The following is a 27,936-nucleotide window of genomic DNA, read 5'->3' on the forward strand; positions in this document are numbered from 1 at the left end:
AGTTTGTAATATTTGACCACTAGATGGCACTGTATTGTGTAGGGTAACCGAAAACGAGTACCACAAAGCAAAACAAAGATTACAAATTAAGGACACTCAAAGTGACCAAAAGGGCTGAAACTACAGACACTCCCCTATTTCCGACCTTTCGGCTTACGTAAAACGCTACATACGAACATTTTTTGGGGGATTTCGAAAAATATCTGGACATTGCTGTAAGTTAGATGTTGTATTGTGTGCACCTTTTTCCGAGTACAGGACATTACTGTAGTGGTTCTTTCGGGGTGTAGCGCTGTGAGAGGTCACCCAGCATCCACCCGGAAGAAAAAAAATCTGCTTCTTCTTCCTAGTTCGTGTTTAAATATTCTCTACTATCTATACTATGTCTATACTAGCTCCAGCGTGCTACGAACTTGTTGGTGTGAAGAAGAGGGGAGCAGTTTCTTTTGAAACAAAAGTGGAATAAGAAAGTTTAATGCGGTTGAGAAAATGGTTGAACCGCTTTTTTTCGCCTACTTTTTACCACGGAGGAGAAGTCGCCTAACTGTTGAAGCTCATCTTCCAAAAGTAAGTTAAACCTCACTTTATTTATCTTTATAGAGCATATTATTTATTATTATTTGGAGTATCCTTTCAATTGTGGACTCCCAAATCTACTAATTGTGGACTGAGCAATTCGGAAAAACGCTGGACTGAGCAATTCGGAAAACGCTGGACTGTGTAATGTAAGATCAAATATTCGGGAACTCTGTTTGACCCTCACAACATTTTCTTTTTACAGGTATACAACAATGTTTAATAGATTATAATTTATTATTTTTTTGACTGTCCCTAAAAGGAGGGACAAGGGTTTTTCATGGGTTTCTACTGACTGAGCACTGTGCCTAATTGGTTCTAGATTTTTTTACGTACGAATCCGCAGTGTGTTTAATAAGATGTCTTTTTTTTCATCGTACCAATTTTTTTTTTGTTTATTATCAGTTGCCACGTAACTAAATCATCATCTTGCTAAACGTAAGAAACACAAAGAATAATGATCCGATTATTTTGACTAATCGTTTCAAATGTCAGTGATTATTCAATTATTAAAATAGTCGTTAGGTGCAGCCCTGGTTAGAATACAGATAACTAGTGAGAGCTACCGTAGATTGAGTGTTGTACCTGACACCCTGAAAGCAAAATCTCCAGCTTCAATTTAAAGGGACAATGTTTAATATTTAGCGTCTCCTACTGTTCCAAAAAAACATACTCAATCAAAAAAAGGACAACATTAATTTAAACTCAATTTTAAGAGTTGTGATTGATCTGGAAGATGATACGGGGATCAAACATAAAGTTTTTAACTGGGAGAGATGTATTTGTACATTTTTACTTGATTCTGTGCGGGAGTCTCTGCCCACCCAACCAACCCCGGTTTTGGAAAGATGATTTGAGATGGTCCCATTCAAATTGAATGGGAAATTCTGGGTTTTTAAATCGTCAGTGTTGTCGTCGTGGTGACGGATATAGGTAACCCAGAAGACAAAATGTTACTCCCGGTCGAGCGGGAATTTTTGATGTATAATTCGTCATGGTACTCTAAAAAACCTTGAAGGAGAAGCGAGTTAAAGTTTTATTCAGCGGGATTTTAAGTAAACACTAGACAATTCCCGCGGCAATTGTAAGAGTTGTGATTGATTTGGCAGATGTTGATAGAGAACCGGTAGCGTTGAGTTGTTAGCATTATGAGTTAGCATAACGCTTTTAACTCAGAGAGATGTATTTGTAATTTTTAACTTGGTTCTGTGGGGGGACTCCGCCCCCCCACACCCCCCCCCCGGTACTGGCAATTTAATTTCAGATTGGCCCATAATCGTTAGCAACAATGATATGCCTCGTAGAGGTCTAAAAATTACATTCTTGGTAATAACATAGTAATAACACTGTTAATACACTTGAAAACATCTAAAATATACATGTTCAAATAGAATGGGCCGTTCGATTTGAATTGTTCCACCCGGAATCCATTGAGCCTATTCATTTTGCTGATTCGTTAGCATGTGGCCATCAGCATAAATTTTTAGCATGAAGCAGTTAGCATTTAACCATTAGCATCACTTTTAAGCCTGTATCCATTAGCATAACTCATCAACATGTACCCATTAGCATAATTAGTAAATATGAAGTTGTTAATAAAAAGCCATCACCAAAACTTTTTTACATGAAGCACTTAGCATTTAGCCGTTAGCATCACTTTATAGCATGTACCCATTAGCATAACTCATCAACACGAGTCCATTAGCACAATTTGTAAATATGATGTCCTAGCAATATTGCCATTACCAAAAATTTTTAGCATTGAAAAGTTAGCATTTAACCATTAGCATTACTTTTTAGCATGTACCCATTAGCATAACTCATCAACATGAAGCCATTATTATAATTTGTAAATATAAAGTCGCTAAAATATAGCCATTACCAACATTTTTTAACATGAAGGAGTTAGCATTTAGCTGATAGCATCACTTTTTAGCATGTATCCGTTAGCATAACTCATCAACATGTACCCATTATCATAAATTGAAAATATGAAGTCGTTAAAATATTTCCATTCCCAAAATTCTTTAGCAAAAAGAAGTTAGTATTTAGCTGTTAGCATCACTCTTTAGTATGTACCCATTAGCGTAACTCATTAACATGAATCCATTAGCATAATTTGTAAATATGAAGTTGTTACAATATATCCATTCCCAAAATTTTTGGGCATGAAAAAGTTAGCATTGCCCACAGTGTTTACAGCTAGCTTGCGCTAATACTTGGGCTGGCTGTGCCAGCCCAACCTATTGCTGATAGCGTTCACAGCTAGCTTGCGCTAATACGTGAGCTGGCCCAACTCGTCACCAATAGTTTCTAGAGCTAGCATGAGTAAGCATAGCTTCAACCTCTCATCGCTAATACTTGCTAGCGGCGCACATAGCTGTTAGCATCCTCTCACGAGCATCCACTCTTTGGAATTCACAATTTACCCATGGTTAAAGGTAATGTGGGTCGGGCCCCCTCAAGCCACTCTGGACAGTCCCTGATTACCATGACTACCCTCAGGAAAGCCCTGGTTGCCATGGCTACCCATTGATTTGTATGGGCCCATGTATTCCGGATGGGAGATTCTCAAAACCCATTATTCCGGGCGGGGAATTTTTTTGGTCTCGTATCGCTTATCCATCTTGTCGCACGAGAGTCCTGATCGGGCCGGAATTTTTGGTATATGGATCGTTGGGCTACTCCCAAAGCTCTGGGAGGAGTTCCCCACGGAATTTGGGCGGAAGAAGATAGATATAATAAGAATAATATCTCGCAAGCACAACTACATTGCCCTGTGCTTACAGCACTTGGCAATGTAGTCGTGCCTTGCTGAAGCAATCACAACTAATAACATGCAAAAGTACTCGAACTTACACATTAACATGCATTCTTAAAAATACTTGTAGATCAATATATTTGCATTCCTTTTATATAACATGAGCCTCACCTTGGGGATCTTACGTAATTGTACTCCATCTTGCTGCTACGAGTAACCAAAAACCTTGAAAAGGCTTGGCAAATACATACAGATTTTGAGTTTAAATATTACTTAGTGTCCCTTTAACAGTATATCACATGAGCCTCACCTAAGGGATTTTAAGTCAAGTCAAGTCAAGTCACATTTATTTATATAGCCCTTAATCACAAAAATGTCTCAAAGGACTGCACAGGATGGTCATCCCTTTTCCAGGATTGACCAGGGTGAATCACAATTAGCATTACTGTACACAGATTAGTGAACACTAGGTAAGATGTTGAAGATGTCCGGAAAGTGCAGGACAGCAAATGATTGTACGCCATCTTGCTGCGATGTGTACCAAAAAAAAAAAACTCAAAAAGGCTTGGCAAGTAAATGAAGAAAATTGGGGTGGTTTGGCCATTCTGAGTTTAAATATTACACAGTGTCCCTTTAACAATATAAGAGTGGTAATATGTTTGCAAGTCATATAACTTCCTATCTCATCTCATCTCATTGGCTGCACCGCTTTCCTCAGTAGGGTCGCGGGGGTGCTGGAGCCCATCCCAGCAATCATCGGGCAGTGGGCAGGGGACACCCTGAACTGGTTGCCAGCCAGTCACAGGGCACACAGGGACAATTTGGACCGGCCAATTCACCTGAAATGCATGTTTTTGGAATGTGGGAGGAAACCGGAGTGCCTGGAGGAAACCCACGCAAGCACGGGGAGAACATACAAACTCTGCACAGGAAGTCTGGAGCTGGATTTGAACCCACGCAGGAGGTTCCAATGACATGAACTGTGCCGCACATGCGCTAACCACTGCGCCACCGTGCTGCCGTCATATAACTTTATTTTTTTTAAAACCGTGTTTACATGGAAGACGGCAATTTTACGAGCAACGTCCATTCTGTGCAAAAAAACGCGAAGTAACAAAATGAAAATTGTAAAATCAACACTCATTGGTGCGAATACATATGAACAAGGTTTTTATGTTACTCTAATATTGGTGACTTACTGCTTGTTATATCACACAAGGTTTATGGGAAGATTGATGCTAATTACTATGGATGTTAAAAATGTTTAGCAGATACTTTTACCTAAATTTGAATTTTCTTTTATCTCTCCGTATGGCTCTAATGAGGTGGCTTAATTCTCATTAGGGACTTGATTTGCACACTTAATTTAACATGGGCTGTACGGTCATTATCTGCCAATGTCGTTAGGAGGCTCCCTGAGCACAGAGACGCACTTACCTGCTAATTTTAATACTCGATTCCACGGATCACAGACGGAGTGACGCAGACACTTTTAATGGCCAAACATAAAACGTGCCTTCAGACGATTTTTCCTCTGCCTCAACGATAATTTCGGTCAATTATTGCTAAAAGACATTTGTGTGATGAGCAACATGAGTAGGGATGTGCAAAACCTTTTGTGACAAATAAACCATTGAGCCTGCATCACACAATGCTTTGGGACGGCCTTCTACTGACTGTATTTTGCAAAGGGCAGTAGCTGTCACGATCCTGAACTCTTAGTTTTGCTTCTCGGTGTGTCCTCTCTCTCCAACTCTTTAGCTCTCTTTTGCTTTCTCACTCACTTCTGGGTTCTGTTTCCCTCTTCACAGCTGTTGTCTTTATTAGCGCTCTGTCCCCCTTGGTTCCTTGCTAGTCTGTTGACTTTCTTGTCACATTCCAAGCACCTTTATCGCAGTGACGCCCTCCAGATGAGAGCTTTGTTTTCAATAAAAAAGCTTCAAGTCTTTTGCTTTAAGGGTAAGTTACAATGGAGGTTCAAACAACACACTTCTGGGTGTCACTGATGTCACAAGGTTGCTTTAAAAGCAGGCGGCGAGCACAGTCTTGGTCTCTTTCCCATGACAGCAGGACTGCAAATGCCAACAATCATGTCAATGGGCATAAAAAAAATGCACAGAAGCAACTACGCCTTTTTCTCTTTTGAAGACGAAAGCTCCAGTTGACCCCAAACCGAAGCACGCACGTTTCTCTCTTTCTTTCTCTCAAGGTATTTGAACGCAACAGAAAAAAAACATAACTTGGGTCAAATGCTTATAACTCGTCATAGAATGTCTGCTCATTTCTTTCATTAGGAATTTTCATTTTCCTCAATATACCCAAAACTTTTTCAAACACTCCAAAAAAGCCATCTAAATCCAATCTAAATCCATCTTGTTGACATGTTTAATTATTGACTATAGTCTGAATACATTTAATTGTGTTTTTATCATTCAATGTTTGAGTCTTTGACAGATTTAGTAATATATTGTCAAATCTATGAACCGCAACTGAATTAGTGTGACTGGTGGTTATGGTATAGGGTGGACCTTTGGCGTCTTATTTTGGTAAAGTGGGGTAACTGCAATCTGCAGAAAGAAATCATAAAACTGTTTCCTCCTATACACATGATAAAAACGCTACACGCCTGATGATCTTTGGACTGTCGACTTGACTGCTTGGACTCTTTTGCCTCTGGTGCTCTGGACACGGTCGCCTTACCGCATTCCTTTCCTAGTGACGAACTCTGTCCTTATAAGGACAACAGTCTGAATTTTGCTAGCGCGCTGTCCTGAAAGATATCCTGACAGTAGCAACTAAAGCCAGCTCACTTTATTGAGCACGATGATGGCTTCTCGCTCCCTGGCGCTGACGTTGAACGTTTGCGCTTCCTCTGCGTCCATGATGGTAAACTCCAGCAGTGCGTTGTCGCCCACATCAGCGTCTGTGGCTGTGAGACGGCCCACTTCCACGCCCGGTGCCGCCAGCTCTGAAACGGAGAATGACCACGCACCTGCCAGAGAGCAAAACAAACAAAATAGCGACATTTAATGAGACGTTAATGATGATGACACACCAGGGGAGAGCGAGGGCAAGATGACAATCATCACAAACATTATTATGGATCCATCATGGCTCATCCCAAAAGAATTATTATCAACTCTGCCGCAACATTGTGGGGTGGTAACTGTTCAAACGACTAAAAAATAAGAGGCAGTCTCACAACATTGAGGTAACTGTGTGAGTGAACCATACAGAATAAAAAGAGATTCTGTGATGTAAACTCTGTTGTAATATCAAATGTGTCACTGCATCCATCCATCCATTCATTATCTGCACCACTTATCTTCAGTCGGTTCGCGGGCGTGCTGGAGCCCATCCCAGCTATCTTCAAGCAGTAGGCACAGAACGCTCTAACCTGGTTGCCAGCCAGTTACAGGGCACACAGAGACAGACAACTCACTCGCTCATTCACACTAAGGGACAATTTGGCCCAGCCAATTAACCTGACATGCATGTTTTAGGAACGTGGGAGGAAACCAGAGTGAGTGCCCGGAGGAAACCCACGCAAGCATGGGGAGAACATGCAAACACTTTACCGGAAATTTCGATCTCATTACCTCAGAACTGTGCCGCACACGTGCTAACCACTGCACTGCCATGCTGCAGTATGTGTCACTGCATATACCGTCATAATTGCATTTATCAGTGTTCTCCTTTGCCCACGTCCCTGCGTCCTAGACGCATCATTTTTGTTGGGGACGCATAGTGTCAAATCAACGTGCGTCCCCGGGCCGCAACTTTTTCGGCACAAAATTGTCATTATTATCCGATTCCTTTTTTTTAACAAAGATTTACCGCATTCCAAACTTTCGTCAGGCAGATCCGCCATTGTTGTTTTGGTTTCGCGTTTTGAGTTCTCATCTGCACGCCGATCTCGGCAAACGAGATCTCGTTGCTTCAAAATTACGTCATTGTTGTGGTGGTTGTCGTTGAGGGAAGGTGAAGGTTAGGTAAAATCAACACAAAATTGGTAATTTCTTCAGTGTCAGTATTAAGTCGAAACATAATGCAGAAAGTGATAACAACGGCAATAATTTCGGCACGAAAAAACGTTGGAGAAATTCTTCGGAAGATCGCGAAGGCAGGAAAACACGTGTGTTGAAGCGAACGATTCGACGAAAGAAAATAAACAAAAGAATACTTCTCGCAAGAAAAGGACTTTTCTGCCAAAATTGACTAAATTATATTCCTGGTTACGCTATGAGGAGGATGATAATGGATTGGACCTTGAGAAAGCATTACAACTGTGGCGGGACAGCGAACCACGAAAAATATATGAACTGAAAAATCTGAAGTGATAATTGCTTTGTATTACCAATTAACTGTGATGATTAAAACTGAATGAAAATATAGATTAATCTACTTATTTCAGCTATATTATTTTGTGTAATGTACAATATTTTTGTGAACTGAAAAATCTTGAAGTGATAACTGATTTGTATTACCAATAAACTGTGATGATTAAAACTGAATGAATATATAGATTTATATTATATATTTGTTGCTGATTTAAAATTTCAACCCCGATAACACAAAATTTTGGAGACCCATAGCCCTCTGTTGGGACCCATCGATTTTTGAGCATGCGAGTCCCCGGGACCCATCACTTTTCAGAGGTAAAATGAACACTGATTTATATTCGTCTCATTATCTTAATAATCACCTCAATGTTTCAAACAAGTTAATCATTGATTGGTAATAATTGCTCCTTATGATCATCTATGAATATAGTTATTTACTTATTTACTTCTTGTTTTATCCACTTGACCTCTCAATGTATCAATTTACCTAATCGTTACAAAGTCTCAACATTATTCTAAGTCAGGGTTGAGCAAACTGCGACAAGTCAGGCTTATTAATGTGGCCCGCCAAACAAAAACCTTAACAATATAAAGACAATATTTATATCAGTAAATAAAGTACTCTACTACTAATAAAAATGTTTTGATTTTCTGCCACTTTTGTCTCCAGGGTCTCTTCGTGTGCCCCCATAAAAAATAAGTACTGTATCTTTCATGAAGCAATAATGTGTGTTGTACTCAAGGCCATCATTCAAATAGCTGGCTACATTTTTCTGTACTTGCTATTTTTTTTAAGAATGTATTTTTTCTAATGAAAATATGTATCATATTTCATGCAAGAAAATAAACTCTGAGCAGGCCCTATTCTTAGTTTTTCAATCCGTATTATCAAAAGTAGTCTTTAAAATAAGGTAAACAACATATTACTTAATTATTTTCTGAGTGTTTTATAAAATACCATTTATAAACAAATATAAAATGACACATACTATATACATGTAGAGGTAGATGTCTGCATGTATATTTATTCAGAAATGCAAGTGGCTAGACCCATCCATCCATCCATCCATCCATCCATTATCTGCACCGCTTATCCTCAGTAGGGTCGCGGGGGTGCTGGAGCCCATCCCAGCTGTCTTCGGGGAGTGGGCAGGGGACACCCTGAACTGGTTGGCAGCCAGTCGCGGGAGACACAGAGACAGACAACTCACTCGCTCATTCACACCTAAGGACAATTTTGACCGGCCAATTAACCTAACATGCATGTTTTTGGAATGTTGGAGGAAACCGGAGTGCCCGGAGGAAAGCCACGCAAGCACGGAGAGAACATGCAAACTCCACATCTAATGACCTCAAAACTGTGCAGCACACGCGCTAACCACTGCACCGCTGTGCTGCCCGTGGCTAGACCTACATTATATTTTTCATTATGTATTGGCCAGGTATCAGATTCGAGAGTGTGCCAAATCTTAGACTCCAATCCGGGCCATGACTTAAAAAGTTTCCCCAGCCCTATTCAAAGTGATGTTTTGAATTAATGTTGTGGGGTAGGCCTTCAGTCTTGCCTTGAGTCTTATCAAACCACCTGCAAGATTCAAAGGACTGGTGTGAATTTCCTAATGAGTTATGATAGTTTTTGTCAAAGCCGTGCACTTGTTCTCTACTCACAAGTCCAGACATTCTGATTGATCTGTTTATATGTGTTTTATTATAGTAAAAACCTTGATGGAACTGCGTTTGTTTTGCCCGTTGCGTCGCACAACCCGTATTTTAATGAAAGTAGGAAGAGAAGTTCAGCATTCTGATTTGCATTGGGGGAAGCCCCCCCCCCCCTCCTGTCCTTTCCTTCCCCTTTCTCCCCCAGCTGGATTCCACAATGTTAAAACTTTATCTGCTTAAACGCACAAGCAGATCTTGTCACACAAATGTACCAGTTTGTCATCCCAACTTCTATCTTTATTGGTTTCATTATCTTATTCTTGTTTGATTTTGTGTTCCACTTAATTTTCCTCTTTAGGTTATTAGTAGAAACACATCTATAAATCCAAGTGTGTCTCTTGATTAAAGTATGGTGAACTATCAAAAACAGTAAAAAATATAATTAATTCAAAATAGTTGTGTAGCTAATCCTTCAGATAACCTAAAAATGTTTTTTTTAATCAGTTTTCCTTATATAAGTATCTTAAAATGTATGTGGTGTTCCCATAAGGCTAGACGAGTTTAAAAAAGAATAAACTCGCACCTTTCATTTAATCGTTCACACGATTATTTGTTAAAATAACTCATTGACTACCAAATTTTGCTTAGGATAGTAAGAGGATAAAAGAGGGAAATTTAGGAGAAAATGGAAATGAAGCGCTGCAAAAGATATTGCATAGGATGCCAGTTTGTTAGTTTGGCTACTATAAACATTTCATTGGCACTATCGGCAAATCATGTCAATGTTCTTTTATTTCTGCTCTTGAGGGGCGGTTGCTTTAGTAACCTTTGAGATTTCTTATCAAGAAAGGGCTCAGAGAAAGGCGTTTAGAACAGTTTGGGATTGCTGATCTGAAGGCTGGCTCTGTTGTTCTGCTTCCGAGTTTAGAATGCGTAGTCTACTGAAGTAAACAGAAATGTGCCAAAAGTGCAAGGAGGAAAACTAAAAAATCTTGTAGCTTTTTAGGTCATAAATGTAATAGACACTACACTAGTTACGACTGGAAGAAGCAGTGGACCCAAATGTGAAACATTTCACACAATGCTTTATTAAGTTATCAGGAAAGTCAGGGCGAGATGAAAAATACAGCAATCTGCTCGCTAGGTAGGAGGAGCAGGAAGCCCTCGCGGCCGGTGACAGGTGGCAAGACAGGAGAACGAAGCGTGGTCGAGGATTGGAAGCAAGTCGGGTAGCCGGGACAGGAGAACGAAGTGTGTTCAGGGATCGGAAGCAACTCACGTAGCTGGGACAGGAGAACGAAGCGTGGTCGGGGATCGGAAGCAAGTCAGGTAACAGGAGATGATCAGGAAGCCAAGGACAGGTGATCGATACCGAAAACAGGGGACGGAATCAGGCGGGAAACAGGAACAGGTGGGAATCAAAACGGGAGCGATAGTCAAAAAGTGCTTGCCTTGCATGTGCTGGGGTTCGCTGACCGACTGACAAAGGGTGACCAAGAATGAAGAGCTTAAATAGGGATAGGGACACTTAGGAAACGAGTGGCAGAGTGAGCGTCGGTGAGGGCAATTAGCAGGCAAGTGACAGAATCGTGACAACACTGGGGAGTGTCCACTTGGAAAAACTTTTATCATCTTTCTAAAGCACAATGCCATAGCATATTTCGTACTTGAAGCGCTTCACAGAAATATTTGTTTGAGTTTTTAGGGCCAGTTTCAATCATGTGAAAATGATTCGAGATGGGTCTATTTTGAGTTACAAGCTTTGCCATAGAGAAAGTCAAACTCTCGGGTTAAGGCACAGCAATATTTGTCATTTTAAAACAGTTTTGTGGCCTGTTGCTGGTTTATCTCATGGTTCGCCCGCAAAGTCACACACCTTGGCTTCGATTTAATCAAAGCCAGCGTCCTTGGTGATGGTTAATGACGCAAATAGGCTGCGCTGTATCATAATGAAGTTTCAAAAGAAAAACAACACACATAAAATGGAAGGGGAGAAAAAAAACACACACACACCCTTCACATTCAGACGGCGTCCCAAACGGGTACATTTGGTTTAATTATCTCTCTAAGAGAAATTAATGACCCCGGGCTCGGCTTTGCTACTGGCAAAGGACAGAGGGTTGGAGGCGGGTGTGGGGGGGTCATAGCAGTCAGATTAAAAGTGAATAAATAACACACTGGCGGCACGTTAATATTAAACAGCTTCTATAAAGCAACGTGCGACGGGAAAATATATCACAGGGACGAGCCGGCAGCGGCGTCTTTAAACGAGATGACAAATGGCCGCCCGGCGTGTGCCGAAAGATGATATACCGAGTGCCGCATACGTCTCGCTGGTCCTACCGCAGATTTGGCTGCCCGCTGGAGCGCAAAGCGTTGAACTTTAATGTGAAATATTAAGAGCGCAGCACAGGGGAGGGGGCCGACGTGCCATTTTGCTCTTGTGCCCGTCGTGGGCTGAAAGACGGACAGCAAACTGCGTTTCTGAAAGGACAAGTGTCACTTTGCTGCAGGTGCGCTAGAAACCATAAAATAAATTTAGGGCAGAAAGATTTTAGTGTCCAATTGAATTGCACTTTGTGTGTTCATCCAAAGGATAACTTTTACCTTATGTCTGCTGGCTTAACAGCCATAGACGAGCTAAAGAAACTAGTATTGATATTGTAATAATACTTGAAGCCTCTGAAATGCAGATGAAAATGTGTATTTAGCAAGTTTCTACATACCCAGAGTACAGTAAACCCTCGCTGTATCGCAGTTTACTTTCACTGTTTCAATACTTTTCAGATTTTGAATTGAATTGTCTCTTTTGTCATTGACATTAACTTATCGTGTGTTGTGTTCTGCAGCAGACAACACACGGCAAATGCTATCACAGGGGCAGGTTATGGAGGGCTTTGTGTGTTGGGTGGGCATCACTGTCTATGCAATTACGATAGGCTGATGCATGCTGTCATTCATACAACGGGGTTGACGTCTACCAAAACAAACTGTGAAGCATTTTAGCAGCTCATTACATTGAAAAGATATTCATCAATTGATTTGGACTCTGAGGAAACTCAGTAGAGCGGAAAAAAAATGCTGGTCATCAACAAGTGCTCTGTGGATAGTTAGGGGATCCGGAAAGCGTTGGGAGAGAAAACAATTGGAGGGCTGTACGTACGGCCTAAACATATGAGCAAAACTGTAAAAACATATTGATCTTGCGAGTTGCATTGAAATATAGGTATCCATAAGTTATTTATCGACTTATTTGGGATATTCTGTTGCTGCTGAATTGCAATACGTTTCTTCGTACTTTTGATACGATGAACTACTTTTTTCTTTGCACTATTATTAGAACTTGCAAATATTTTGCCTATTTATCCTGAGGTTATTTTATCTTACTTGTCTCTTACTTGCCCTTTTAAATGTTTATCCCGAAGTGCCATTTCTATTCTTGTAACAAACAATGTTCACTACGTTGTTATCAATGACATTAAAGACAATTTAACTCAACAAGAGACAAAAAACATTATTAACATTTTGACCTGCCCAGGGGTGTCAAACTAGTTTCGGCTCAGGAGCCAAATGGTTAAAAAAGCACTCCCGCAGGGACCGAAATAGTAGGTTAAAGAAAAAGAAAGAAAGAAACAGCGAGAGAGAGAAATATATAATGAGAGAGAGTGAGGGAAAAAAGAAAGAAAAAGGAGAATTAAATAGAATAAGGGAGAGGGGGTGAGATAAAGAAAGAGAGAGAGATAGAGAGAGAGAGAGAGACCGAGACGGAGACAGAAACAGAGACAGACAGACAGACAGACAGACAGAGAGCGAGTGGGGGAACTAAAGAAAGAAAGAGAGACAAAATAGAGGTGGGAGAGAGAAAGAGAGATTGAGAGGGAGAAAATAGATAAAATGAATAGAAAAAGAAAGAAAGAGAAAGACAAGATAGATGAGGGAAAGAAACAGAAAGAGAGAGACAACATGAAATTGAGAAAGAGAGACACACAAAAAGAGAAAGAGAGAAGCAGAAAAAAAAAGAACTAGAGACAAAGAAAATAATAGAGAGCAAGAGGAGAAACATAGAATGAAGGAATGAGAGAGAAAAAGAAACAAGGACAGAAAGAAACAGAGAGAAGAAAGAAAGCGACAGAGACAAAGAATACAGCTACAGTTGCTTTATGAGTGGCGTCTGGCTTTGGCGTTATCCAGTGGACATGTTTAAAATCACAGCTCATTTTTTTATCTTGCGCTTCTTTCTGTGTTGAGTCGTATGCCGGATTATAACCCAATTGCGGACTTGACCCGGCCGGGGGCTGCATGTTGACACCCCTGGACCAGCCCAAATCAATTCCTTTTACTACTGACTGCGTCTGAAGTGAGGCGGGTTGTCGTTGACATCGCTCAGCCTGACGGTGACCGTGGTGGTCCCTGAAAGTCCCCCCAGGTGGCCACCCATGTCCCTAGCCTGGAGGACCACCACATACTCCTCTTGGGTCTCCCGGTCCATGTTTGGCTTGGCGGTTCTCAGGATGCCTGAAAAAATGAGAGAGGGGCAACAGGGGACGGGAGACAAAAGAGCCTAATCAGCGTTCCACTGTCACTCAAAATTAATGTCAAACTGTCAGCTGAGATAACAAAAAGAAACAATGCTTGTGGAACATCATCAAATCGTAATGACAATATGATGAGCGGTCTAAAATAGTGGTCAGCAACCCCTGGACGGCGGACCAGTACCAGGCTTTAATTTAGAAGAAAAATGTTTCATCGAATACAAGGTCTTACAGTACGTTACTACAGTATTTGACCAATCAGTCGAAAAATATTGCTGACCACATTTGCGCGACATTGAAAGCAAAAGAAATAGAAACCGGATCGCAGCGGTGAGAGCGTTGAATCCCAACCACCAGATCACCAGGGATGCGGGATACATAGGAAAAGTAAATATATAATCTCATCATCACACTACTTTTACTTGCAGTAACACATTGTTAAAAACATTGGGCTATGATTAAAATCATTTGTCGTCGATGTTTTCCACTTTTCCTTTCCCCTATCACTGACTTCTTGGGGATCTATTATTATGGGCGGAAAATGTAAAAAAAAACAGCAAAATCACAATAAAATAAGATGTGGTCCCTCTAAATCGAGCAAATTGACTGCCATCTACTGTTAAGGAGTGGAATTTACCCTCTGTCTTTTCTTCTTCTTAGCATTATTTTGACAACAACAAGGCCCGAGATTCACTGAAAACGAGTCTGCGACCCACTTTTAGGTCCTGACCCACAAGTTAAGAAACAATGGTCCAGTGGTTAGGATTTGGCGCTATCACTGCCATGACCTGGTTTTTTTATCCAGTTTGATAGATCAACCATTGTACAAATACAGTAATACACTACCATAAAACCTCATGTATAACACACACCCATGCTTTGAGTTATTTTTAAGTAAAAAACACCCCAAAAACACTTTAATGACCCCAAAAGCCAAACGGACCCCTCCTGACCTGTTTGAGGGTCCACAGAGAAGTAATCTTGCCCGTCGGTGACGGCGTAAACCAGTTGGGCGCTGTTGCCATACGTGGGGTCGTCGGCATCCCTGGCCGTCACTTGGATGATAGACGTACCTGCCAGTTCAACTGTATTATTACGGGATGAACTTGAATGTGCCGCCGCATGCGAACGATAAAAACGGAAAAAATGATGTTTGGGTATGCGAAGAGAGCATTCCACACCTGCCGACAGATTGTTTGGAGCATTTACGTTTTGAGTCTTTATGAACAGCGGGGAAGTGGATTATGCAAAAGCGGACGTCAATGCGGCTACATTATGTTTGCTGGATCATTGGATGGATTTCTGGGAAATAATCTGGGAAAGATTATGGCCCCCCGAAGACAGTCTTTGGTCATTGTTTTGTGTGGTATGCAAGAATATGCCAATCCTCACAAAGGTTTTTTCCAGAGAATATAAAATCGGGAAGCCCTGGTGGTGCATTTCAAAGATGTAACCATCGCCTAACTCCTTAGGGTTTTGGTGTGAGGTAACTCACGAATGGTGTTTCGAGATATTTGTCTTTGCTTGATTGATTCATTTAATCATTTTAATACACTTTGAAGTATTCTATTGTTATTCCGAGCCCTGGGGAAAAATACTATCCCTGCCTTGAATAGGAATTTGAAATTTGAAACCACACAAAAAAAATAGAATTGTGATCTGAACTTTCTCCGTACGAATTTAGGTGGTCAATGAAGACACCCCGAGATCACGGTAGAACACGAGTGCATGCTTTCCTTTAGCCTCTCTGCAATATTATATTTATATTTATTATATTTGTGATTAAAATATTGTTACGAAAACAGAACTTGTGTCAGGACCTACACATTTATACAAAAGTAGGTAATTTGGCCCATCAATTAAATGAAAGGCAGCTCATTTGTTTCAGTCAAGAAAAAGGAAAATATGAAAACAAATAAATATAAACAATAAAAAAAACATTTTCCACATTGATCTTTTTTTTACCATGTTTTAAATTAGTTTTCAATGATGCCTAAAATAAGCAACTTTGTTTGATTTATCAGATGGCAAATAGGCTTGCTCATTTCAATTGATATTGGTCTTTTTTTAAAACTTGTTTTTTGAAAAAAATGAAAAAAACAAAAAAATAGTATGTATATAAATTGAAACCTAAAATGATCAAATTTGGTTGGTACACATCGTCATGAACTGGAACAGGATCAGGACCCAAATGCGTGAGGTTTCTCACACAAGCCTTTTATTTTACGGGAAATGGGGAGTCAGGCACGTTAGGCAGCAGTCTGGCGTGGAATGACAGCAAGCCAGAGGCCGATGAGATCGATACCAATTGCGCGAGCAGATATCGGACAGGACGGGACAGACAGGATTGATATCAAAACAGGATATCGAAATGAAACTGGACAAACTAGACGGGAACGAAACTGGAAACCGATAATAAACAGGACAAAATAAACGGGAACCATACCGGACAGGAAATACCAACAGGAAACCGAACAGAGTCAAAACCCACGTCTTGCGGGGCAGAGGTTCGTTGACGGACTGACCAAAAGTGAGTGAGAGCACTGAGCTTATATAGAAGGAAAGCCAAAGTCTGTCAATGAGCCGCAGCTGGCAGCACGTGGGCGGGGCCAATTGGGCACCATGGCAACTGTGACATTTATGATGGCAAATAATATGTTTGATTTTAATTTATATTTTTTATTTTACCATATTATAAACTTTTTGGGGGAATAAAATAAGGAAAATGAAATACTACCCTAGAAAATACTACTTAAAATGAGCAAATGTGTTTGATATAACAGATGACGGATTGTTTTGCTCATATTAGGTATTATTTTTTCCAATAACTAAGACATATCCTTAGCAGGTTTGCATGGTGTCAGATATATGTTTATGATAAATACATTTTACCACAGTATATTAAAAAATAAAAAACTACTCTTAAAAGTAAATACACTAAAGGAGCCACATTGGCAGAAAATGTAACAGGAAATATTATAGTACTTCATAAGATTGTACACATTTTGGATATGAAGATCTCATGTTTCTTGAAAACAAAACCATGTACTATTTGTACTATTTATACTGTTAGTAGATTTTTGACTGAAACAAAAACAAATTAAAATGATGATTATCTCAAAGAAATTCAAACAACATGACAATCTTTGTATGTGATGTAAGTAGAAAGAATACCCTTATCAACACAGCCCAGAACAGTATTGGCTGGTCTCTGCCCTGTTTGGATGACATTGCCAGATTGCGATACCGCAGCGAAGGAAAAATCTACTCCTCTCACCCCGGTAACCTCCTTTTACCCATAGTAGGCGCTATAGGTCCTTTAAAACAAGGACTAACAGGCTCTGGGACAGTTTCTTCCCCAGGGCCATCACCACCCTAAACAAGCGCACAAGACTTTCCAAAAAATGTATGGAAAGATGGGTGTTTATCAAATTATTTCAGGAATTTTATCGCAGCAACATGTTAATGCACTTGTTTATTTCACTATTGTTCCGGAAAATAGAAACAGACTTGGGTGAATCCTACCAATGTGGGCCATTTCGGGCACGGTGGCAATGTAGGGCTCGGCGGGGAAGATGGGCGGGTTGTCATTGATGTCCTGCACCCTGATTATAAACTGCGAGGACGGCTCGAGGGCTCGGCCCGTCAGCCGGTCGGTAGCGGTGGCGGTCAGACGGTACTGGTCCTTTTCCTCCCGGTCTAGAGACTTGGTGACGTGGATGTTGCCAGTGCGGCTGTCGATGACGAAGACCGAACCAACCCCTTCGCCCTCCAGCGTGTACTTGGTGTGACCGTCCCCTCGGTCCATGTCTGTGTGCAACTGGTAAGCGGAGAAAAACAAACAGCTTTAGCACCGAGGGCTCATTCAAGGCAAGTCCAAATAAAAGATTAAAATGGTCACATAACATTTCTATTGTGTTACGGACACGTTTTATGCAAATCACAATCGGGTCTAATGTTGTGGAAATCATCATTTGCTCTTTCATTGAAGTCAGGTCAGGATTCTGTCTGCAAACACTCTAACAGTCTTGGAGTTATTTTAAAACCATAGCAGAATTTTCCCTGTTAAACGGACAATGTGAATTATTTGACCATCCCTGCCTTGTCAGAACCAGAACAGAAGGAGGACCCAGTTGCGTAAGGTTTTCCACACAAGCTTTATTTTGCAGGTATGGGGCAGTCATGCACGTTAACACAAACACCAGTAATTTGGCGATCACTGGGCGGAAGAAGTAAGGAGTGGAACAACCAGGAAGCCAGAGGCCGACGAGATCGATACCAGACAGACGGGGTCGATACCCGACAGGCCGGGAGAGGCAGCATTCATACCAGATACACAAACAGATACCGGACAGACGGGATCGATACCGGACAGGACGGGACAGACAGGATCAATATCAGATACAGGAGACTGGAGACAGATATCAGACATAACGAGACAGATGGGATCGATACCAGACACTGGAGACTGGAGTCCGATATCAAACAGGACAAGATAGACGGAAACGATACCCGAAACTGGAGATTGTAGTAAAGTATCAGACAGAACGAGACAGATGGGATCGATACCAGACACTGGAGACTGGAGTCCGATATCAAACAGGACGAGATAGACGGAAACGATACCTGATACTGGAGATCGTAGCAAGGTATCAGACAGGACGAGACAGACGTAATCGATACCAGACACTGGAGACTTGAGTCAGATAACAAACAGGACGAGATAGAAGGGATCGATACCTGATACCGGAGACTGGAGTCAGATATCAAACAGGACGAGACAGACGGGATCGATACCGGACAGGATACACAAGCAGGATACCAGACAGAGTCAAAACACACGTCTTGCGGGTGCAGATGTTTGTTGACGGACTGACCACGGGTGAGTGAGAGCACTGAGCTTAAATAGGAGGAAAGCCAATCGGGCAACGAGCCGCAGCTGGTGCCAAACGGAAGGTGCCAATTGGGGGGAAAGGGCAACTTTGACATGCCTGCCCTTCTGGCTCACGAGCGCTGCCTGATTAACTTGGCTGCTTGGGTTTACTTGAACGCTGACCCGTTGTTTGCCTCTTGGATCACAATTGTTACCTCATGTGTCATAGATTATGTTGCTTTGTTACCTGACTTTCCTTTTACCGAACCTTGTCCAAATCCATATTAATCTGTGTTTCTGCACTGTGCTTCGGCACTATGCCAAGCGGGTTCTTGACAGAAAATAAATGCGCTTCTTGAAATCTTTTCATCAATATTCATCATGCATCTGACATTTGTGTCATTTTTATTGCTGTTAAAGGGCGACTGTATGTAAATGTATAAATGTAAAAGCAGTCATAAAAATGGCTTACATGACACGGTATGATCGTTACGAATAGGACAGCGATATGTCATGCGGAGCTCGTAGCGCACATCCAACCTGATTTATGTTAAGTGTGACATGCTCAGTCGCTCAATGAGAACCCGATGGTACCAGGTGTCTGAGTGTGCAAGTGCATACGGGCGAAACTAATGGAAGTGTACTGATGCACGCTGCTCGTTAACTCCACACAAACACAAGCCGGAGGAGGTCTCTGCAATGTGGACCCCACCCAGGGATCCCGCGTGTAACCGACAACAAAGTTGCAAACATCCATCTGCTAGCTTTTTCCTGCATCCTGTGGATGACATTTATCATCTGTGTTCCCTGTACGGAACAAGACTGGACGTAAGGCAAAGTGAACTGTCTGAGGGTTCGGTGAGAAATAGTGGTGAAAACCGGCAGGTTGCTGATCGTTTCCAATGCAAACTGTACAAAAAAAGGAAGCAGTATTCTTTAGGAAGAAAACTGGGGTTTCTGTTTATTTAAGGGCCCGGTCACACAGCCGTTTGCGTCTGTATCGCGGGTATTAATTTTTTTTTGCCCGTGGTTTCCCGCGATGGAAAATGCGCAAAATTGGCCAACCCGCTGTTCATCGGTGGTATGCCCTCAAAACAGACGCCGGCGACTGTTCCGCTTCCTCATCGCGTCATTTCCGCGTCATTTTCTCGTGTGGACCACGGGTATAAAAGCTGCCGAGCCGGCGTTATGCCGAGAAATGCATCCTTGCCGAGATTTTCATCCCTTCGCTACAACAACCACTTTTACCTCGTTTTATTTCACTTTTATATCACTTTTAGGGAATTTAATGGCGAACATATAACCAAAACCACTTCGTCTTGCATTTGTTGGGAATGTAATACAACTTAAACCATTCCGTCTTTGTATTTGTTGTGAATGTAATCGAACGGTAATGCACGCCGTATACAAATCACTTTTGAGCAGGTAACATGTTTATTTTGCCTTTTTCTATTCAAATCGCTCGTATTGAAACTGTTATGCACTCTACCATAAAGCTTATTTCTGCATAATAAGCTTTACGGTAGAGTGCATAACAGTTCTCAAAAGTGATTTATATATGGTGTGCATTACCGTTCGATTACGTTCACAACAAAAACAAAGACGGAATGGTTTATGTTGTATTACATTCCCAACAAATGCAAGACGAAGTGGATTTGGTTATATGTTCGCCATTACATTCCCTAAAAAAGAGATAAAACGAGGTAAAAGTGGTTGTAGTAGCGAGGGGATGCAAATCTCAGCAGGGATGCATTTCTCGGCATAACACCGGGCTGTAGAAATAATAACTGCTCAAGACACAGTCCCGTGAAGATCAAGATTTCAAGCTATGGCACCGAAGAAGAAGCCAATATGTTATTATTGTAATAGTTTTTCATTTTTATTTTATTATCTTGTTATGAAATGAAAAGAAATAAAAATGGATTAAGACGAGGTCACTACGGTGACGGGGATCCATGTTCACCCCTTGACGTCTCGAGCACAACTGACGTGTGCTCGGCAAATCGCGCTGAATATACGCGGAGAAAGGCATTTGACCGTCACACGCGTGACACGCTAATTTCACGTAATAACACCGCGATACAGGCGCAGAACATGCTATGACCGTGCTCCACCCACGATTACCCGTTGAAATTTCGCGTCCTACCCATGTGTAACCACGCCCTGGCCGCGGCCATAGCACGTCGTTCCGCGTCATTTCCGCGTCATTACCTCGTGCGCCGCCCGCGGTTAACACGTGGTCTAAAGTTTTGAGCAGCACAAAACTTTTTCGCGCGGCCAACCGCGTGTGAATTTCCGACCGCGTGTAAAGCACTGCTGTATCTCGTCTATATGGCGATCTCAAAGCGTCCAACAGCGTCTGCTTCACGGGCAGAAATTTCTGGCCGTGATTCAGCCTCGATACGCCCGTGAAAGGCTGGGTGACCGGGCCCTAAAGTTTTGAGCAGCACAAAACTTTTTCGCGCTGCCAACCGCGTGTGAATTTCCGACTGCGTGCAAAGCACTGCTGTATCTCGTCTGTATGGCGATCTCAAAGCGTCCAACAGCGTCCGCTTCACAGGCAGAAATATCTGGCCGTGATTCAGCCTCGATAGAGATGCAAATGGCTGTGTGACCGGGCCCTAAAAGGTACACTATGTAATAATTGAACACGATTTTTTTTGGGATCCACCTTTTCTCAAGGTTTGGGGGCACCTGTAGCAGCAAGATGCAAAGCAATTATGTCAGGTCGCTCTAGGTGAGCCTTGTAATTTGTAAACTATATAGAAAAGTATCGAACTATGACTATTTATAAAATGCATGCTTCTGTGATGATTCATGTATTTTTGCTTATTATTCTAATGAAGAAAGTTTTTTGTAGAATTACAATTCGCTAAAAAATACACAGTGTCCCTATAGGGGGACTTTTTTTCCAAGGTAGCTCTATTTCATAACTTGCTCGTCTAATTTATTGGCATGATTACCGATGTGATTCACTTATGCCTGCTCAATTGGCGCCAACCGCTGCAAGCCCTGATTGGCTCCCTGTCCCTATTCAAACCCAGTCCTGTCATCCCCTGTTGTCAGTCCGTCTGCGAACCTCTGTTTATACAAGGCAAGCCTTTTTTGACCCTGACTCCCGCCTGTCCCGTTTTTGCTCCTGCCTGTCTCCTGTTTGTCTCCGGCTACGACCTGTTTTGATCCCGACCACGTCTACTCTCCCGTCCTGGCTTACGACTCATTTCCGACCCCGACCACATTTTTGCTCTCCCTGTCCCGGATACCGACCTGTTTTCCGTCCCTTACACCGCCATCGCTCGATACGGAAGATCCACTTCCGTACTCGGATCACAATCCGAGTGCAAGAGCAACTCTTTTTTCCGCGTCCAACAAACACCGGATGGTGGGCGCAGCCCTTCCCCTTTCTTTCAATAAAACGTTACGCAATTGGGTCCTGATTCCGTTCTGGACAAAAATGAAAATAATGAGCCTTAAAATCAAAAAGGTTATTTTCCAGTAGAGCTTGAAAATGTAACTTAGATGACTTTTTTTACTTACAGGTATTTAAATTTTACATTTATTTTAAACCAATAAAGTGGATTATTTTGCGTATTTGGACTCCTGAAAAGTTTATTACCATTGGAGGAATGCAAAAGAGATTTTATATATATATATATATATATATATATATATATATATAAAATACATTTATTTTATTATTACAGAAATATTAATCAACCAAAAACCCCAAAAATACATTTTTACTTAGTAGGACATCAACACTACAATAAATGTTACGCTTCGAGCCTGCAAGGCAATATGGCAATTGTGTGTAAGTATAAATGTGTAAGTGTGTGCCTGTGTGTCCATGCATGCAGAAAACGAAGAGATTAGTCAGCTGCCGAGCCTTCTGACCAGGAACCTTGGCCGTCCTTCCGCCCTCAGGCCACATGCGCTCATCGTAATCTCACCAGTCTTACTCACAAGCCGGCTCATATTTATCCTCAAATCATGAGCTCATCATCTGTGACTGCATTTAAATCAGAAAAGCATATTGACTTCTGCCAAGGCCGACCAACATGAATTCCGTATTTGCATTTCAGTAACATGTGTTAAGGTTTGTGTCTGTTGCGGCACGGTTAACCTACAATTTATTCGGCATTTGATTGGAAGAGGGTGAAAATAAAATGTAAAATGTAGCATAGAAAAAGGACATTTTATTGTTTTACCTTTCCTTATAAATGAAATTTATTTGGTGTTCCTCTTTAATAAAAGCATCAATAGATAAGTAATCTTCCATGCAACGAGATGAACAATACTAGATGGCTTGACTTGCGATTATCTTGACATTACTATTACGAATTCCATTGGTTGGAGCTAAAGTGATGCCAAATTAAAATCCTTGGTCTCATTATTGCCCTCTGCCATTAGGCTAGAGAATTGCGTGACTCATTCTGCATCTGCAGACGTTCAGCACAGTAATATGTTACATACAGCTCTCTTTGAATAAAATCATCTATAGGTAAATCTATGCAGATGCTGCCCTACTTTCGAACGAGATTGGCAAGTTAAAATTAAGTCAAGCTATTCAGTAATTATCTTTTTTATTCATTTTGCCTTTTTTAAGATTTCTATTGATGCTTTAATTCAAAAGGAACAGCACATAGACTTCATTTTGTCAGGACCAGAACGAAAACAGGACCCAATTGCGTTACATTTCTCACAAATTTTATTAAAGGAAAGAGGAGGGGCTGGGCCCGTGAGCCGGTGTTCGCTGGAGGCGGGAAGCAAGTCGCTCTCGTACTCAGATTGTGATCCGAACACGGTAGTGGATCTTCCGTAGCGAGCGATGGCTGTGTCAGGGACGGGAAAACGAGTCGGTAGCCGGGATTGGGAGAGCAAGGCGTGGTCGGGGTCGGAAACGAGTCGTAAGCCAGAACGGGAGAGTAGACGTAGTCGGGACAAAAATAGGTCGTAAGCCGGGACGGGAGAGCAGACGTCGTCAGGATCAAAACAGGTCGTTGCCGGAGACAGACAGGAGCAAGAACGGGACAGGTGAAAGTCAGGGTCGACAAAGGCTTGCCTAGTATACACTGAGGTTCGCAGATGGACTGACCACAGGGGACAGACAGGACTGGGTTCAAATACTGATAGGGAGCCAATAAGGGAGCGATTGGCGCCAAATGAGCGGGCACAGGTGAGTCACATCAGTAATCATGACACATTTATGAGTTAATGTCACGGGACTGGACCGGAGGCAGGAGGCAGGAAGGGTGAACTCATTCGCGTTAACGGTCAGTTAATTTTATTAAGGAAATAAAAGTCGTCCAACACTCAGGGACAAAAACAAAAAACAGGCTTACAGGCAAACAGGAACTCGGACTAGGAATACTCACAAAACAGGCTTTCACTCAGAACGGGCAAGTACAGGTTTCCTCAAGTCAAACAGAACAGAATAATGCAAAGTAATGCAATCCCCTAAACCCGCCTTTAAGAAGCACACACGCAAATTAGAAATTCTGCCACAGCCGGTGCCAAGGGGGCGGGGCCAGCCGGTCGCCACGGCGACCATGCTGCACATGACATTTAGGACAATTAAAAAAAAAAAAAAAATCTATGCTACAGCTTACAAATTGCTTTCTTGCCTTGCCAATAAACGATGGATGAAATGCACATTAATTTATTTATAAATCTGAATGTGCCTCACCAGACACCAACATCATCACTGGATTTTAGGGGGTAAAAAGTCACCGAAATCCCAATAAGCTACACAAAATGAGTCGATATTGCCAGCAGTACACTTCTGAATTGTATTCTCTAAACTAAATATGACTTTGCTATCAAAAGCATTTTCAACCCCTTATTTTTGTTCTTCAATTGGTCATGATGGCACAAAAGCAAAAAAACAAAATTTGTTTAGTGTCACAAAAAAGAATACAGACGCTTCCCTAGTTATGAACGAGATAGGTTCCGGACGATTGTTCGAAGTTGAATTTGTTCGTAAGTTGCTTTGGTGCAATTTTTTGTATGTTTAAGGTTTGTATAAGTAACCTGTATTGTTTTGTACTAAAAGAATAAACATTTCATAAAATAACATGCTCCAAAAAGATATATAAACTTGAGTTTAACTTACTTTTGGAAGATATGCTTCAAGAGGTCCTCCTCAGTGTTAAAATGTGGCCGAAAAGAAACAGACGTCATTTCTGCTTCTTGTCAATACGCTTTAGAAAATTTATTCCTGCTTTTTGCCCAAATCTTTTACTATTTGCAGCATTTAATCTGCAGAATTTGATTTTCTTTTAGGGGGCATTTTGTTTCAATTTCACTTTCGTTCGCTGCAAGTCACCGAGATGCGCACTTCAGCACCAAACTTTTTATTTAAGCGCTGCACTTGCAATGCCCTCTTGATTTGAGGGACTCGCCCTAAAGTAAACCTCAAGCTGGTGTTTCAGCCAAAACACAAAGTTCGGTTCGGCCGGAGTAAAGCTTCGTGTTTACTTTGGCGGTAAATTAAAGCGGGTTTATTTTGAGCTCGTTTATTAAATCATTTTAATCCGTGGGGTTCCGGCGGGTTCGGGTTTATATACCTAGACTCGGGTTGGGTCGGGCTGAATTCTTTAAGCCTGATCTTACCTTGAAGTCAACATGAGAAACTGGCATCCTGTGAATACTCTTTTGGAGAAATATTAAAAACAGAATAACATATCAGTTTCTAAGGAAGAGTCTAACATTAATAAATACAGGGCACCTGCAGTCAACCAATTTTGAATTCAAGCCCAAAACACATGTGTACTGGCTGATAACAAGGATTTTTCAGAAAGTCCTCAACACCCAACAGTTTGCTTGATAAGCGACATATATTTTCTTCATGCCTCCCTTGGTTCTTCTTCTTCCTAGCTACCACATTTTTTTCTGTGCGTGTGTGTGGGTGTCATCCCATCAGCCCTCCCTGGGCTGAGTGTAATTGTTGTCTTATTCCTGCTGCGCTTCAGTCAGTGTGAACAGGAGAAGGGATGCGTTTTCATCGTCGAGCAAACAAAGCAGGGAAAGCACAAAGAATCCGGCAAAATCCATAGCCACCTTTTTTGCCACTTAGAAATCAAATTTTCTGGAAAATCACAGATCTAGTCCACGAGCAACTCAGCTGGTCTAAGGGGGCTACCCACGGCACCACATTGAAGACCGTTGCATTTAATACTGCAGTGTTAAATCTATATTTGTGCTTCTAATTGTCTCTGTCTTAGCAAAAAAGAAGACATTTCTCCATTGATATAATTTTGCTCGTTTTAAGTATTTTTTTCTCATCTTCCCTACTATTGTTTTTATTTATTCTAATAATAAAATAATAAATAATTTTCAAGAAGTTGGATATGATTTTCTTGTTTAACTTATTTTCAATCTACCTATTATTTTCCAAGTGAAGCATCTTGAACGTATAAGAAATAATTACAAAATAATCATAAATGATCAAAATGATCTGATATTCTAAAAAAAAAAGTTATTAAATTAAAAATCTAAAGAATATAGCACCTATTTATTCCTACTTGTAATTGGTGGACGGTATAGCTTAATTCAAGAACTCTATTTTTTTTCTTGTTTCATTAGAAAAGAAAGAGTCAAACAAAGCTGAAAATGAGTAGAATTTTCTGCTAATTATTTTCTTTGTATACAATTGAACCTGTTCTCCTAGTGCTAAACTTTCAAAATGTCAAATAATGGCCAAAATTAGCAGAATGGTTTGGCTATTTCAACCTAAAGGATATTGTATTTTAACATGTCTTCCAAGCTTTATTGCACAAATATGGAAGTAGCATTCCCCTGATTGCTTTAGCGCCGCTCGCCGACTGTATCAATAACAAGCAGAGCGGGATATTAAACATTTATGAGGAGTCGGGCGCACGGCTAAGAAAGCAATCTAGGCTGTCATTGTAAAGTATATGGTGCCGCCTCCGAAGTGGCTGCCAGCGCTACCCTGTTAGCGTTACGCCTCAGTGCATTGACTCCTCGCAGGGGCCCGCATGAAAGCGAAGGTGTGAAATGCCACAAGTGGGGGTGGGGGGCCGTCGTGCTTCAGGTGGGCATCTGTAGAGCCAGATGACTCCAACTATCGTCAAAACTCAGCACTTGTAAAATAACAACTCTGACTTTACTTAATGTTTTATCCTAAAGTACAATGGAGGGAGCTGTATGGAATTTGTAGATGTCTTCTGTCAATCAAAATGTAAGTAAACAGTCAAGATGGCCGAGCGGTCTAAGGTGCTGCGTTCACGTTGCAGTCTCCCCTCGAGGCATGAGTTCGAATCCCACTTCTGCCCCCTACAATGGACCCCTATTCGTTTGCCTGCAGGGCAAACTGCTCCACTGACTAGACAATAAACACTGATCTTCATGCTGGGCTGAGCCATTTGGAGAAATGCGGGACCTATGTCCGAATGCTTTTCCTAGACTTCAGCTCTACTTTCAACCCCATCGTCCCAGAGATCCTGGCGGAGAAATTTTCTACCACCTGGGGCTCTCCTCCTTCATTACCATGCAGGTTAGGGATACATTTGTGGAAAAGTTCAAAGCAGTACTGGGACACAAGAAGATGTTGCAACATTTACGCATTTCTCAGAGCACTGTGCGAGAATTAAAACAGAGAGAGGATAAAACCACTGCAAACCTACCAAGACCTAGCTGTCCCTCTAAACCTTCGGCCCAAACAAGGAGAAAAAAATCAAGGATACAACCAAACGACCCATGATCTCATTGGAGGACCTGCAGGCATACAACTATTAGTTAGTATAAATCTGTCCATTGTGGTGGAGTGGCAAGAAGAAAACTTTTTCTGAAGGAATACCACACCGTTTGGCGTTTGCAAAAAGCCACATATAGACACAAATTACATGTAAAACCAAGTGTTCTGGTCAGACAAGACCAAAATTTGAATCTTAGGGCTGAATGTAAAGCATGAGGTTTGACCCTAAAAACACCATCCCCACTGTCAAACATGGTGGTGACAGCATCAAGCTCTGGGTTTGTTTTTCTCAGCAGGGACTGGGTATATCATTAGAGTTGATGAGAAGATGGAAATACAGGGCAATTCTGGCAGAAAATCTGTTAGAGTTTGCAAGAGACCTGTAAATGGGGCGCAGGTTCACCTTTCAACAGGCAATAACCCTAAACAGCAACATCTGTGGAATGGTTTAAAACTAACAATTAAAGGTTTATAAT

General features: G+C 41.4%; 1 protein-coding gene across 1 annotated transcript in view; it reads right to left on the reverse strand.

The window, feature by feature from the left end:
• Positions 1 to 27,936, reverse strand: part of cdh24a (cadherin 24, type 2a) — a 62,048-nt gene that overhangs the window by 11,512 nt on the left and 22,600 nt on the right. The window contains exons 3-6 of the mRNA XM_088348935.1: positions 17,397 to 17,691; positions 14,825 to 14,944; positions 13,687 to 13,854; positions 6,148 to 6,329 (exon numbers count right to left, since the gene is read on the reverse strand). Coding sequence (XP_088205061.1) covers positions 6,148 to 6,329; positions 13,687 to 13,854; positions 14,825 to 14,944; positions 17,397 to 17,691 — 765 coding nt within the window. The remainder of the gene's footprint in view (positions 1 to 6,147; positions 6,330 to 13,686; positions 13,855 to 14,824; positions 14,945 to 17,396; positions 17,692 to 27,936) is intronic.

This window comes from Urocampus carinirostris, chromosome 12 (genome assembly GCF_059441175.1).
Source record: "Urocampus carinirostris isolate Australia breed hairy pipefish chromosome 12, RoL_Ucar_1.0, whole genome shotgun sequence".
Taxonomy (NCBI): Eukaryota; Metazoa; Chordata; class Actinopteri; order Syngnathiformes; family Syngnathidae; genus Urocampus; species Urocampus carinirostris.